This window comes from Hippichthys cyanospilos, chromosome 15, assembly GCF_059441005.1.
Source record: "Hippichthys cyanospilos isolate Australia breed blue-spotted pipefish chromosome 15, RoL_Hcya_1.0, whole genome shotgun sequence".
In the NCBI taxonomy this organism is placed as follows: domain Eukaryota; kingdom Metazoa; phylum Chordata; class Actinopteri; order Syngnathiformes; family Syngnathidae; genus Hippichthys; species Hippichthys cyanospilos.
Window position 1 is genome coordinate 11,955,929 of NC_142383.1, and position 16,540 is coordinate 11,972,468.

General features: G+C 37.8%; 1 protein-coding gene across 2 annotated transcripts in view; it reads right to left on the reverse strand.

The window, feature by feature from the left end:
• Positions 1–16,540, reverse strand: part of brinp1 (BMP/retinoic acid inducible neural specific 1) — a 126,325-nt gene that overhangs the window by 61,481 nt on the left and 48,304 nt on the right. For both annotated transcript variants that reach the window (XM_088435644.1, XM_088435645.1), the window contains one exon: positions 11,429–11,619. In XM_088435644.1, coding sequence (XP_088291770.1) covers positions 11,429–11,619 — 191 coding nt within the window. The remainder of the gene's footprint in view (positions 1–11,428; positions 11,620–16,540) is intronic.

The following is a 16,540-nucleotide window of genomic DNA, read 5'->3' on the forward strand; positions in this document are numbered from 1 at the left end:
GGCAGCAAATGAGTTAAAAATGGTTACATATTGCTCTTTGAGACGTCAATGGCTCTCGGACAAGGAACGGAAACGTGATTTGTGACGGAACAGAAATGATGAACCATTCCGAGGGAATCAAAAGAAAACTGCTGTAATCTCTGAAATAATCATCGTAGTCCTCCTTATCTATTAGAGAAAAACAAAACAACAAAAAAGACGAGCAACATTTAGCCGCAGAAACCGGATGCCCCACTTTTCCAGGAACAAAACCCGACACGTTTGCTGCTTTATCCCCGGTTGGCATCTGCACAATCGCCCAGAAAGGACCCAGCTTTACCCTGTCGAGATGGAATTACTTGTGAAAGGAACGGCGTCCATACAGGCCCTGTTTGCAAGTGCTAGGACAATGCCGTGACAGAAATAGAAAGTAAACTGAATACATGGCTATTCCTACGATTTTCTAATCACTTGAAAGGAAGCACGAGGAGCATGTGCTGCCTGACTTGCTTGTTAGGCTGATGCATTGTGCGCGCTATAGAGAATGTACCCACATTATTATCGTGCCACGAGTTTCTGTTTTTGCGGGCATAAAAGGGGGCGGAAAGATTCAGCACATTCTTGCGGCCAAGCTTCTTCTTTAATACTTAACGAGTGCAAGGTTAGATGCATCCATTTTGAAAATGTGATTTCACGTCACGTAAATTTGAGCAATATGTCATCTCAACTGATACAGAAAAAAATGCACACAATGAAAAGAAATAAGGTGTATGTAACCTTGTTTTTGTTGGTTTTTCGCTTATATTGCACAGTGCCCCCCCCCTCTCTCTCTCTCTCTCTCTCTCTCTCTCTCTCTCTCTCTCTCTATATATATATATATATATATATATATATATATATATATATATATATATATATATATATATACAGTCAGCCCCCTGCTTACGAGCATCCTGATTTGCGAACATTCCGCCTTACGAGCGTGGATCAGGGAGAATTTTGTCCTCCGCTTACGAGCAAACCTCTTGTCTTGCGAGCATTCCGTCAAACCAGCCATTGAGTATGTAGAAATGTTCTCGCCTAACTGCGTCAATATATTCAGCAGTTGCGTCATCTACAATCATTAATAGATACTTATGGCGGTAACGTGAACGCTATTGGTCTTACAATCTCACACTGACTGTCTCACTCACGGTGTCTAAATATATTACCATTTAAGTGTAGTGTTTGTACAGCTAAAGGGAAAAACAGCTGACATGAAATTAAATGTGCCGATTGCAGGACAAAGAATTGTCATTGGTTTAAATGTGTGTTTTTTTTTTAATTAATTGTCAATACATTCCAACCGTTTAAAAAAAAGTGCGAATAATTATCAGTCAGTCAAGGAGACGCCAATATGCTATTGGTCGATTAAGGTCACCCGGTCTCACTCACGGAGATGCTATTGGCCGGCGTCACACGTCAATCACAGAAATTCCGATATGCTATTGGCCGAACGCCTTTATCTAGCTTGATGGGACAGGATGGAAGGAAGTAGACAAAATGAGTGAAAAACGGAATGTTTTGAAGACTTTGCAAACTTTATCTGTTAGACATAGCTTCTAAAATTACTAGCAGCGGTAAAGGAAGAAATAAGAGGATGATGTTTTAGTATCTCCGTGATTTGCACCATGACTGAAAGAGTTACTGTAACACTGTAAGACCAATAGCCTATATGCGTTGCCGTATTAACTCAAGAGGTTAATCTCTGCACCCTATTACGGGTGATGATACAGCGCCATATAATGGTTGCTAGACAAGATTGCATGTCAGGTTAGTCGGCGATCTCCCGATATGCATTGGGACAGCGTCATTGTTGCAATTTTGTGAGTTGTAACCAAAGGTGAACTGACGCTCGAACAAGCCATAAGTGTGTTGCCTAGTAAATGCAACACACACAACCACCTCTCCGCTTCCACCGTGCTCAATTCACGTCGGGAAAAACAGTTGACATGAAATTAAGTGTGCCGATTGCAGGACAAAAAATCGTCACAGATTTAAATGTGTTTTAATCAATAAGATGTCAATACATTCCAACCGTTTAAAAAAAAAGTGCAAATAATTATCAGTCAGTCAAGGAGACGCCAATATGCTATTGGTCGATTAAGGTCACCCGGTCTCACTCACGGAGATGCTATTGGCCGGTGTCACACGTCAATCACAGAAGTGCCGATATGCTATTGGCCGAACGCCTTTATCTAGCTTGATGGCACAGCTGGTTGGGATGGAAGGAAGTAGAGAAAACCCTGACTGAAAAAGTTACTTTGACACTGTAAGACCAATAGCATATCTGATTTACCGTATTGACTTCGAGCATTCATCTCTGCTCATCTCTGCTTATCTCAGCACAAGTCACGTCTTTCCAAAGGTAAAAGTCATTTATCCTTTGTATTTGTTATTTAATGCAACTGTACAGTAGATTATGTCACTTAATATTAATTTATGTATACAGCGTGATGATTTTACCTAAGGCTTCTGCGCGCGTTGCACGCACTCACGAATTAACATGTTTGGATTGCCCGCTATACGAGCAATTCGAGATACGAGCGTAGCCGCTGAACGGATTAAGTTCGTAACCCACTGTATATATATATATATATATATATATATATATATATATATATATATATATATATATATATCAGTGGTTCTTAACCTTGTTGGAGGCACCGAACACCACCAGTTTCATATGCTCATTCATCGAACCCTTCTTTAGTAAAAAAATAAAATGATTTTTTTTTTTACTGGCGCACGAAATGTATTGTGCATTAATATCACCTTGTTCGAATAAAAAAAACAACACGCATGGCGGGAAATCTCAGAGCAGGATGCTTTCAATGACTCTGCCCACTAACTGCAGACTAGACTGAGGGGTGCACCTCTGCGGCAGAGGCTCCACCGAACCTCTGAGACCGAGAACCACTGAAATATATATATATATATATATATATATATATATATATATATATATATATATATATATATAAAAAATTACATGGGAGCCACCTCGCTCTGGCCTTCAAGCAGAGTTTGCATGTTCTCCCCGAGCCTGTGTGGGTTCTCTCCAGGCACTCCGGCTTCCTCCCACACTCCAAAAATATGGATGGCAGGTGTATGGGTCATATTAAATTATGCTCAGGTGTGACTTGGCATGTGAATGGTTGTTGGTCTGCAATTAGCCGGCTACCAGTTCAGGGTGCCCCTGCCTACAGCCCAAAAGCCAGCTGGGATAGGCACCAGCAAGCCAGCGACTCTTGTGTTTGACCACAATGCTCAAGATGAGCGTAAAAGTATTCCTTGTCAGTATTCTGTCAGGCATTATGTCAAGGTGAGTTTTACATGAGTGAGCTTCATTTTACACTTACAGTATGACTAAGAATTTCATGCTAATTTGAACAAATCCATGCTAATGCAATCGTATAGTGTTACAATTTATTAACAGCGGTTAGCTTCTTTTTACACTTTGATTCTACGACTTGTGTAATGAATAACGATACAATGTTTGTTTTTTTTGTTTGCCTGCTGCTTTTCCAAAGAAAAACACATAAAAGCCCAAAGGAATAGTTATAAAAAAGTCCACATTACTTGAAACAGCACATTCTCGTAATATATAAGTGCACTCTATAATAATAAACATTTATTCTATCTTGTTTTTCACAAAATTTAGTACGGCCATTGGTGGACTGTATTTAAAAGAGTCGGAAAAAAGGCTGTAATCCAACGACGGCTCAAACACGGGGTGTGAAATGTGAATGCACTGAGCCATAACAGGCCCAAATATTTACCCGCCGTGCGGCAATCACCGGCGATTTGCATGTCATACATTTGTTTGTTGACACATTCTCAAAAGGTTTGTGCTTTGCTCATTCTATGAAACATCATGTTTATCCACATCTCATTCCGACGAGCGCGAGGAGCAAACAAGCGAACGGCCCCCGTTCAATCCCACGGGCTCACGTGACCTCGCCTTTCCAAGACCGCGGTTCAACAAAAAAGGCAAATGCCCGCGGTCGGGTTGGAGAGCGTGTCACGCATATTCACGTTGGCGACACCCTTGAATGCTTTATTCGTCCCCGGGGCGATGCATGCGAATTGCTCACTTAACTTGTGGCGACCGGGACGAGCAGTCTGGCGCCTGGTTGGAGTACAAAATCTTGTCGCACTCGAGGCCCTGACACTTTACTCAAGCTGGATGAACACAGACGGACATTCAGGCCAAATTTGAGCGTTTGGATGTCTCCAAAAGACGATCCTGGTCATGCTAAGGTGTGTTAAATATTATCATAATAAAAATTAAGGTGTGTACTTTGAATCATTTTCCAGGTACCTAATTTTATATTTTATGTTTACTGTACGCTCTACATCTGATCATAGAGCACATTCCTGTACTTTTAACGCTATATATTGTCAAAATACGCTATTTTCAACCTCAATGGGTGACAACACGTGATAAAAATAAAACAGATGAAAAAAAAAAAACAAGGACAGCAGTGACATGGAAAGATGTCAACCAGAAAGCAGTAACAATGATGCAACTCAAAAAAACTTGCTATATTTAGCCTAAACCTAGATGTGTTTTTTGCCAGCTTGAGTCAACATCTAACTGATAATCTAATCAATCAATAATTCGTTTTGATGATCCATGAATGATGTAGAGCCCTAAAATTGTCATAATGTTGAGAACGTCAGCCTCCTAACAGTTCAAATCTACTTTCTTTAATATTTCATGAAACAGACTATTATCGTTGGATTTTTTTAGTAGATTTTATTTTGAAGGACAATTATCAAAATGTTTGCCAATTTTCTGACTAAACTTGTAAACTGGATCATGATGCAAAAATGCATTTACTGCATTTTTAGAAAAAAAGCACAATTTTTAATCAACTCATCCGATTCACTGAATAATTTTTGAAATATTTATTGGTTACTGCATTAAAACTTACCATCTGTAAAACAACAAAACATGCTAAGACTATGAAAAAAATGTAGGTATGTGAATGTTTTTTGTTGTATCGTATTCCTGCTTTCTTTTTTAATTAAAATTTTGCCTTTTCACACAATCATGTCTGCTTTCTCTTTTCTGATTAAATCTGCCATAAAAACCGTCCCTCAGCAAAGCTAAAATGAATTTTAAAAAAATACAAACGTGTGTACCCTGCTTCAATTGTTCTGCTGTGCACTAATAATGTTCCCACATTAAGTACTTTATAGTAAGCTACCGTTGCATGAAGCTTCATAAATATTTGTGGTTATTGCCTCTACTCTAGCAATAAATTACTACTACAGACCACCTCGCTTGCCCATAATCACAATTAATGCGCTCGGGCGGACTTTTGGTTAAGCCTTTTAAAAACAATGTAGTGTATCACCTTTAAAAGCCCCCCACTAAGTAACAATTTGCATATTTTTAAAATGTATGCATGTTTGTTTGAGGATGTCAACGGGGGTGTAGAGTGCAAGTAGAGTTTTAAAGTAATGGAAACGCTAGGGCCCTGCATTCCATGTTAATGTTACATGTGTGGATCATTTTATGAAGACGCATTTAGCTAAATGGTGACGGAATGCATGGCACTAATCCAGTGGAGAGGGGCTAATGGATGTTTTTTTTTCTTTTTCCCATTCAGTCAAAAGAATATGCTTTTATGTATAAAGGCATAATGATAAAAAAAAGTGGGCGTTAGGAAGCATACAAAAATACTTTGGCAATATGTAATTAGAACATTGTAAAAATGGATTAATAGCTTCACCAGGCAAGCATCGCAGTATTTTATAAAATACTTTCAAGGAAAAAAAAAATCCAATGTTGTAACCGTAGGTCTTGAAGCCATAATAATTTCTACTGTTTTTTGTTATGCTCCGGACTAATTCAGCGCAGTTGAAAATCCAGATAACAGTGAGAGCATTTAGTTTTACCCCTACTGCCTTATTTGAACACAAACAAAAAATCTGCAATACAGTAGAAGCGTGAACATTAAAACCCAATATAGCGTGCGAACATTGCTGTTAAAATTCAAGACCTCTCTTTTACTTAATATGACCAAGGAGGTGATAAATATGAACTCGGTTATATCCTTTGGAAAAATTGCCTATTCATTTGTGTCCACTGCTCTGTCCATTTAGTCTCAAAAGACAGCAAGGTTAACTGCATTCCACCCTAAAATATGAGCCATCATTGAAAAAGCCAAGATGACCGCCACTGAGCACACTGTAACAGCATAGCATCAATGAATCAAAGAATACTGGCCAAAAACTAATGCCCACGACCATGGACACAAATGAAAACGCTGGGTCTTAAATGAGGTTGTCAGTCTTACCATATACAAAATTTTCAATGTTCAATTGAACTTTTCAACTCAGGCTAAACTCAAGTCTTCTGTAGTCTAGATCCATCAAATGCATGTAATTGAAATACAAGAGAGATTTTAAAGGAACAATGTGTAAGATTTAGACCATTTTTCTTTAAAAATGAATGAATTAAATGATGAAAAACATATTTTAAATAATATGTTTTACAGTGTAGGTCTAGTTATTATGAAATTATACTACCTGAGAGGTGGCACTCCTCCGGAGGCTGCCATGTTTGTTATAGCTACGGACAATGGTAAATCCAGCACCTCCTGCTGTCCGTAGTGAAAAAAGGTCTAAATCTTACACATTGTCACTTTATTAAGATTCCTGCAGATATCAGAAAATCTAAAATAACGCTTAACAGAAACTGCATAGCGAGCCGGTAAGTATTTGAAGTAGGAAGCAACTTATTTCCAAATTGTATAATAGTGAATAATTTGCAAAATGTTATATGCATTTGTTTTGTTTCAGGGTATACACTGATGCACATTGTCATTAGTGGCACAATTTTCCGGCAGATGAGCCAGGAATAAAATATGTCACATGATCAATCTTTCACAGTTACTGAGTAAAATACGCCTGGAGCTACCTCTATAAATGTAACTCAATGGCACGGTTATTTATTTATTTATTTATTTATTTATTTTCCCCTGGTTCTGTGATCCTTAAAATACTTTGCGCTGGGTAGTGGGTTTTTGACTGAAATTCTGAAAAACGATGAAGAACCACTGATTCAACAACACTTCCACCAATTATTACATTGACTGGCCAAGGATTTGCCACCTTCTGGTATCAACATGCAACTACAACAAAAAATTCCACATCAAACACAAATAGATGAATTTTCAAATAGAATGTTACAGATGAGGGCTCCCTGTAATTTTCTAACTTCTCAACTAAATTCTCAATGTACACTGTTAAAACACTTCTTATAAGTAACCTTGTGTGTTATTTTTTCCAATTCTATGATCTATAAATACATTTCACATCAAAGGGAAAGCACTGAAAGAAGACACTTGGGAGCTGAAATTTCACCCAGATGGTGACAACGTCAAAATTGAACATGGCATGACCACTTAGTTATCACACTCCCAAGTGTGTGTCATCCCTTGGCTAAAATACCGAGAAGAAAATGACTAAAATTGGTGAAAACGCTGCAAAATGGTTAGATGAGTCTCTACCCCCCAAAAAACTTGAATTGTTGAAAACACTTCTAACCGAAATGATCAAACCCCGTCTTGAGCACTTCAAGCTGACTGCAGATGAACACAAACACCCGAAGCGGTGAGCAACATGACAAAAAGTAGCAGCGAGGAGCACTTTCACCAAATTCTCCTTCACATCCCCACAAAATCAGTTGCAAAAACACTCCCCCGCGACCCCAGCCGAGTCATTTCAATAAACCATTTCTGCGAGCGTGCCGCTGAGCGCGGAGGACCGTCGCAACGCAAGCACCTCAGATCCAATCACAGGTAGCGCGTTTACGAGAGGGAAGCGGAATGAGCTCTCGCTCTGGCTTTCTTTCCCCTCGGCCGGAATCTATATTGTGCTGCTTGTTGATGCTAAAGAAGTAATCTACTTGACAACACGCTTGTTCTGTTCAACAGGTTCGGCGCTCCGAATCAATCACTTGCGTTTAAGTTCCACTGTGTGACTTGTCAGATAAATGTCTTGCTCTTCAGAAAATGTAGGTGTTATACTTGTGCGGATTTTTCCTTAACGGAACTACATAGAACATTTCATATATCGTTACATAGGGATCATAGTGAGCAAACGACATGAGTGACAGATGAGAGGTGTTTAATAACTTGACCGACCGTCGATGGTGGGATCTAATTTGGTAAAGTGTGTGTGTGAGGTATCCATCAGTGCAAATGGGGGTAAGGATACCCCTGGGGGTACTCGAGATTTTGAATAAAACAAACAAACATGCTAAAATCCTTTAAACGTAATTATTGAATTCATTAAATGTTTCAGGAAATTATAAGTTCATAAAACAGATGTTATGTTCAGTAGGTTATTCAAGTTCATTATTTTTAAAAACACAGGTTCTCCCCCAATACTTAATGGTTTGACCCAACCTGTCACGTGCCACCTCTCGTTACCTGTCAAGTTGATAATGTATTTTTCTGAAGAGATCGCTACTATCATCCCTTGCCTTCATTGAAAATGAAAATCACGTGTTAAATGTCCTTACATAATCACAGCTTAGCTTGTGAACGTCACATAACTAACAGCTGAGCCATGATTGGTCATTACACAAGTTTTGAGCAAAGGCGATATCATTTTCAGTCAATGTGAGTAAAAAATGTGTTTGAGGGTATTAACTTGATTTAATTGTTATAAATTATTGAATTATCAAATTAATTGTTCACAAAACAAGATCGTACCACTGAAAATGACTAAATAAGTGGACTATCCTTTTAAGAGCACAATAAGATGACGGTAAGAAAATGAGAACACAAACGGAACAGAACACGAGGGCATCAACAAAATGCAAAGAGACCATGTAACACATAGCGTCTCAGAATAATTAAATATTTCTGTAGGTGCTGCCACTTTGGTTAGCAAAGACGTTAGATGTGTTTTATTATTATTGAACGATAACACATGACAATGTTTGTGTTTTCCTGACGGTAAAAAGTATCAAAATACAACAAAAAAATTGCCTGGCATAATTCAGTGCTGCTGTTTTTGTTAGCAAATGGCTCATAAGTAAGTGAATGGAACACCCAGTTATAATGTGGATCACAGTCTACGGGAGCACCGGAAACTATATGTCGCAATATGGTGCACCTGAAACAGTTTTAACTCCAGAGTCTGAAGATCCGCCCTCCACAGTAAATGTGACAGCAGAAGCTACCCACCATTTATATACCGGCCCGATTGAGCAGTAAATCCCTCGCTACTCAAAAAGTTCTCTGGTGGTAGAAGCACAGAAAATGAGCGCTGTAAAGTAGTCTGCGAGTTTCTGTTCTCACCCGCTAAGAGCATACAACAGACGCGCAGAACATTTACGTGGAGCTGTTTTCATAGTTTTGTCAGTTATGACTACACTTTACAGGGGTTCCGTTTTAGTTGTAGGATCTAAAGTGGCAAAATTCTTTCAAGTCTACGCCTCTCAGAGCAGCTGTCAGAAGCCACCGCCATCTTTCGGCGGGAACTTTAAAGCATTCAACATCTGATTGAACCTTCGTTTTGGGTCAGATAAAGTCCAAATGCTCCAATGAAGGCAAGACACTCAGTAATTCATGAGTATTTATCGAAAGACCTTAAACGGACTTTCATTCATCCTATGAAGAGATAGCTGACTTTCATATTGAATTTGTTGAATTATAGTATAGTTTTATGAAATAGTATTATGACAGGTGACAGCATAGCATAGAGTACTTTTGACTACAAATTGTACTGAACTGGTAAACTTGCTAGCATATTTTTTTTTGTATTTTTTCGACTGTAAAAGTGAATACCGCAGTGATTATTGGAGTTATCGTTTTTTCATAATTTTGTTCATTTTCAAGAAATAATATAAGCTAAACATAAGTGCATTTACCAAGTCACTTGGTAACACAACTTGCTAAAATGAAAGGAAAAAAGAGTGAATAAAATCAACAATGTATTTGAAACAAATTCGAAACGATGTTTTGAAAGGTTTTCTTTACAGCAATATGTTCTATGTAGCTCACTTATTCCAAACACAACATCTTGATTAATATCGTACTCGTAGAATATAAATTAAGCAACTTAAGTACCTGTTTTTATCTATTTGCCGCTTGCTGCCAAATGAAAAAAAAAATCACGGTTGCTAAGAGGTGATGAAAGAACCAATCGTGGCTCAGATAGTGAACGTCACAAGACCAAACCCAAAAAACAGGTGTGCCGCTTCAGTCATATTCCCAAAAAATAGATTCAATTGTATTCTGACATTAACAAAATAGTTTGGAGGTAATGCTCATGTACAATGTAACATGGGAAGGAACACATATTTGAAAACGTAAGCGCCATTTGACTTGATGGAACAAGGCCAGCAAAGTGAGGGCCATTAAGTAAATACGCCGCATATGCACCCAGGAATATCAAAATATCCTGCAGTTTCTCTATTTCGATTTGGTCCCATGTTCCAGTCAAATGGGCCAACCTCTAATAGCGCTTTTTACACTTGACCAGTGAAATTTAAGTTGCCTGTGAAAATTCACTTCTTCCCTACCCTGGTGTATAATGACTCTTGAGAGCATAAAAGTGTAGATGGCCGTACAGAGAATTAGCCTCTTCTTCTTGATTACTAGCCTGCTGAGCACCTTTATTGTCCTCTATAACTGTGTTCTTTAATGGGCAATCCCACTGGTGAGATTGTAACAAGTGTATTGACCTGCGACTTGAGGCGAAAAGGGCCTCAAGGTTAAAAGCAATATTTGGATGGTTTGAATGTAAAAATCAAATCAAATGCCCCAAATTGCGTCGGTGATTATTTGCTTACGATAGAAATGATCAAAATGATGCACGAGATAAACATTTCCTCACCTTTTTTTTTCCCCATCATCAATAACAAACATTTTGATTTGTGTATATATATATATATATATATATATATATATATATATATATATATATATATATATATATATATATATATATATATATATATAAGATTATATAAGATATATATAAGATATAAGATAAAAGATTTGTTTTTCAACACTTCCACTACTAAAATAAAATAGATAAATAAATAGACATTGTTATTATGGTAAAATCAACAAAAACCTAAAAACACAATTGTGAAAAACGTATCTATACTTTATGATCCTATTTAAAAGCAAATAAATAAAACAAGTACATTTTAATGCAGTAATTTTGAGCTGTCCTTGAACACATCATCTGCAATTGCCTTTCAGACAAATATGCATATCCTATGTAGCAAAGATGATATACATAGGCTATAAAATGGTGGGCTAATCAACACCCCTTGCAAAAATGGAACTGTTATTATTTTGTGTGTATCACTGGGATTATTATTGTCCACATTTTTTTTTTCCACCTGTGGTAAAATCTGCTGTCTTACCTCCCAGTGTGGCAGAGATGAGAATGTGCGTCCCATATTTTTTAATGATGGTATGGATGAATTGCTGCGTGGTCGGTCTGCGACCCAGCAAGCGGACGCTGCGCTGGAACTCTGGCATGAGCGGAACGGGGTTCCGGATCAGGTCCCGCCTCTCGATCGCTGTATTCCTCACCTTCCAACGTGCAAATTCCCTGAATATGACGAAACAAAAAACAATTGTCAGTAAATAAATGAATAATTAAATACAATTTAAATAATGTTGACTAAAAGGAACTAAAATAAAAACATGCATTTGCCAATGCCAATTCTCTGGTTTTGACTAGTTTTAAGTTGTAACATCCCCATATACTACTAGATGGCATACATGGCTTAATCGTTCTTAAAGCAGGCCATATACCCCAATGTGAGTAGGCTATGATTTTATTTTTTATTTATTTATTCATTTCGAGATTTAGAATGACATTTAGGAATACCGAAGGGCCAGTAAAGAAAACTCATCTTTCTACCGAAAATTCTGTCTGTCAGAACTTGGACTTTAAAGAAGGGAAAACTGAGAAATAAAGTCAGATTTCCTCCTTTTAATTGAGAACCCTAAGAATCAAGTTTAAATTCTGAGATAAGTGAAAATACAGTCAGAATTCTGTCTTTCAGGTCAGAGTTCCATTTTATCCATCTTTCCAATCAGAACTGACTTGTCTGAATTTGTAGACTAATAGATCAGAAATCTGAAGACGAGTTACGACTTTAATCGAGAGTCAAAGAATTCTGAGGTCAAACCGAGAATGAATTCGGAATTCTGAGATGAGTGAAAATCTTTCCAAAAATCTTCTTTCAAATATCCCTCAATGCATGGAAAACCACTATCCTAACCCAACAACAAACTGTTTGAAGCAAGAATTAATGAATAAATAAAACTCACATTCAAGGAAGACACAAAACCACAGAACAGCGGAACTTACATCAAATGCAAGAACTTGTTTTGTGCACTTATATACATAAACAACTTATCTTAAAATTGTAATATTATTGATGTTTACATATACATACTAGTTTTTTTGCAGTACGGGAGAGAATTATGGCCGATTGTGATATAAAACTTGAAATGTAGTAAGAGCCTTTATTTTGACAAATTGTCCTTTTGTCCTACATTTGGTTAGAAAACATATGCTTATATGTGGCCCCACAATAGCCCTGATGAAAAATTGGGGCCCCCTCCAGCATTACTCATTTCTGTCTTAGTTCACCATCAGACTTTTACCCGCGTGCAAAAACAGTGAATAGGGGAGTTTTTCCGCAAATTGAATACGGTGATTCTCCGCACAAATAGATTATCTGCAAAAGCTGAACACTCTCAATTGCTTACAAACCTTGCACTTTTTGCGTGGTTCAAAACCTCAAAGAATCCAAAACATCCGAGGACCAAAGGTCAAAGCAGTACATCGGACGTATCATTTCCTATATGCAAAACTTTTCCTTATGCTGACAACAATCACATTTAACAGGAGTGGAAAACATACAAATGTATCTGCCAGATCGAGCTTACAAAATATTTGCGTGGGAGCTTTGGCGCCGTTTACTCATGAGACCGGCGAGACGCACGTCAAGAAACGAGATAGAGAAATCTCTGTTACTCCGTGGCAGAGCACCTATAAGCCTGAGGATAAACGTGCCAGGTTTTCTCCAGCTGTCTGCCATGCTGAAGCGCTAAAGCAGACGCACTGTCATTGAGTCAATAGCTTGCGCCTGGCATATTCAGGAACTAAAGCGTCTAAGCATGATTAGGCATTCAGGTAAGAAGCCGCCATTGGATGGAACATTATCTGTCTGGAGAATGTGTGAAATGGCGCACAACATCAGAATTTTACAAGTATACAGAAGTGAGCTTTGCCATTACAATTTTTATGATTGTGTATTTTGTGTCATTCTGAAAAAAAAAAGATATGCTAATCCATCATTACCATCAAAGGCTCTGCACTTTCACCGGTTTTAAGTTTACGCTGAATGAAAACAATTCAAGCGAGTTCCTACGAGACTAACTACTGCTATTTGTGTGATTCATAATTTCTTCATAGCTCCAAACCAACACATTTTATTCCCTTTTGAAATGTACAAAACACAAACAGCACATCCCACTCATTTACTGTTGCTGCATTTTAATTCTACCAACATATGCTACTTGGCGTGTGTGCTTTTGTGGGGGAATAAGGACATGAACAACTAAATACACCGGTAGACTCTGGGTCTGGGGAAAAAAAAGTTGACCAAAATAGGTCAGTCGACTTAAAAAAAAAACTTGACTGAAAGTATCCCAAAACCTCTGCCTGTTTATTTCACCATTTTGTAGATGAAACCTTCATGCAGTGTTATAATGGGGTCAAAGGAGAAAGCCTCACTAAATGGTACAATTTGGGATGGGTTCTGATTTGACAAAAATAGTGTTCAATGACCGCAAAGTGAAAAAGGCATGCCACCGCTGTACAAAAAAACAAACATGCAATGACTATCTTGACATTCGACTCCATGCTGATGCTACATGTGTGCTTAAACCACATCGTTTTAATAACAACCGGGCTTCCATTAAAGACAATATTAGCATATGGGCCTTCCCAAAATCAAGGGATCTAAAAAATCTAAATAGCAACTAGAGCTGTATAAGAAATAGCATATCACTACAAACTGCTCTGTTTTTATGTGATCAAATGTTAACCACTAAAGTGCAGTCAAACACTAAACGTGCCCAGTCTGCTCGTCAAAAAGAGGAACAGAGACATTATTGACCTCGCAGTAGCTAACAAGCAGCTCCACTCTCAAGTTGATTTATTGTTGAACTAGCATCTGTAAATGACTTTCAAGATACTAATAAATGTGTAATGTACATATAGCATTATGTATGTGTGAATTGAATGGTTGTTAGTGTTGACCTCAAATGTAAATGCTAGCAAGCTATTGCTAACCAATTAGCACAGGCCGATTTTGTTGGTGTCTAAAAAAAAAAATCATACATATAGAAGATAATGAATAATAAGTAGGTCTATCTTGTCACTTTAACTCATGTTCAACCTTAGTAAATTGTTATGAAACAAAATGAAGGGAGGGGGATTATGTTATCATTTGGAGTTTGGATGAGGGGGGGGGGGTATTCAAATAAGAAAAAAGAAATGATAGTGACCGCCTAGTGGTCAAAATTAGAATACAGTAAATGAACCAGAGATGTTATTTGGAAAATAAAGTAGTACCTGAATATATCTGTAACGGTTATATGTAACAAAAGGCAAAGGTAAAATAATAGTAGTAAAAAATAATTTATAGCAATTAATTCTACCATATTCCATTCATGAGACAGAGCAAGCTCTAAAACCATTGGTAAATCAGTAAAATGGTGAAACCAACAAGGTTCTTTCTCCACGCCTCCGTATCTATAGCTCACTGTCGTCAGATTCATTTGGCCGCCAGTTGTTATATAAAACCTTAAATGTCGGCCATATGCGCGCCAGCCCTTGTGCCCCAGATTAAGCATGCCAGCAGATGGAATGGGGAGACATGATTCAGTGTTTTACTCTACAGCTCCAAGACCACTTTAATGACCTATCGCAGCACGTAAAGAGGAGACAAATGACACGGCGGGCTGCATAGGAGGGAGAAAATTGTAACATAGGTGATCATTGCTTTATGGCGTTCCTGTAACTCATGGGGGTTTACATTGCATTAATGTGTCACATACAGATTTTGCAGGATGGCGAGTGTAAATAAATGATCTCATTCAATCACATTGTAAATGCTCAGATCTCACAGGAAATCTCGTATTTGTGCCAGGAATTTTTACGGTAACGTTTCGCTCTTGGGTCGTTTCCCAAAAACCAGAATAAGATCAGAGATCCTTTACAACGTGCTTCTATTTTGACCTACAAAAAACGAGCGACGCATTCATATTGTAGCGATGTGCAGGCGTTTACCTCACTTCACTCGTTTCAAAACAAAAAAAAAAAAAGGAGCGCTTGAGTCGTCAAAGTCACAAAAAGAGGAAGCTCTGATTAGCTAGGAAGTTTTGGCGATGAAATATTGATGGGGAAAAACGCGGCGTCTCGTGTCTTTGAGCTACGTCTGTGCTCGTTAGCGGCGCTCTAGTCAACAGCTCACGAATGTGTACTTACAATTAGCCAAATGCAATAACGATGAAATAGATTTCATGGAAAAACATAGCGATTTGGGTCTGCATTATACATGGATCACTTTAATGACCATTTATGGGAAAAAAATGGTTCATTTGGAGACAAAAAGATCTCAATATGAACGTGCTGAAATATTGTTTGAGTTCCGTTGTCTTTTTTAGGCAGCGTAATTTCGTCATGGCAGGTTAGCTTGAATTGTTTTTCTTGTTACGGATGAAGCTTTTTTTGTTTCTGTTCATAGCTAGCCATGTTAGCTTACTTGGCTTTCTTTCCCCAATCTAATTATAAAATAAAATGAAATCTGAATACATTGTTCCCTCATTTATTGCTGGGGTTACAACATTTTCGACGGAGAAGTGATTTTTTTTGTTGTGTGTCTTTTGTTCAATATATGATTACCATGAATTTCACACCATAATCCGCTACTTTTTTCTTACGCTTTGAACCCTGCGGTTCATAGTCCAGTGCAGCAAATCTAAAGTTCTTTTACTAGCCATCGGGGGCAAACTTCTGGTAGAAAAAGAGAGACAGAAGACGCTATCAAGTATTGAATTTGAGTCGGAACTGTTATTTTACTCACCAATTATAAAAATCGAGATTTATTTTGTCTGGTTTGACTTCGGACGAAAACATATTTAAGACAAAATAGCGAGCTAATTCTCTAATAGATATTGTGATAAATAAAAATTCATGAAGTGATTTTTTTAAAATAAAATTGCTGTGTTCTGACTGCTGCTTGAAAGGAATATGGTCTTAATGAAAACATGCGATGCCGCAATAACCAAACCGCAATGTAGCGAGGAAACACTGTACTGTGTCCTACTTTATTGCCACTACCACAAAATCAAAACTATTCTTTATTCCTTTAATCATTTATTATGTTTATCCTTTGTCAAAACACAGCTTTGACATCATCCAGATTTGTAATGCAGTTCTACATGTG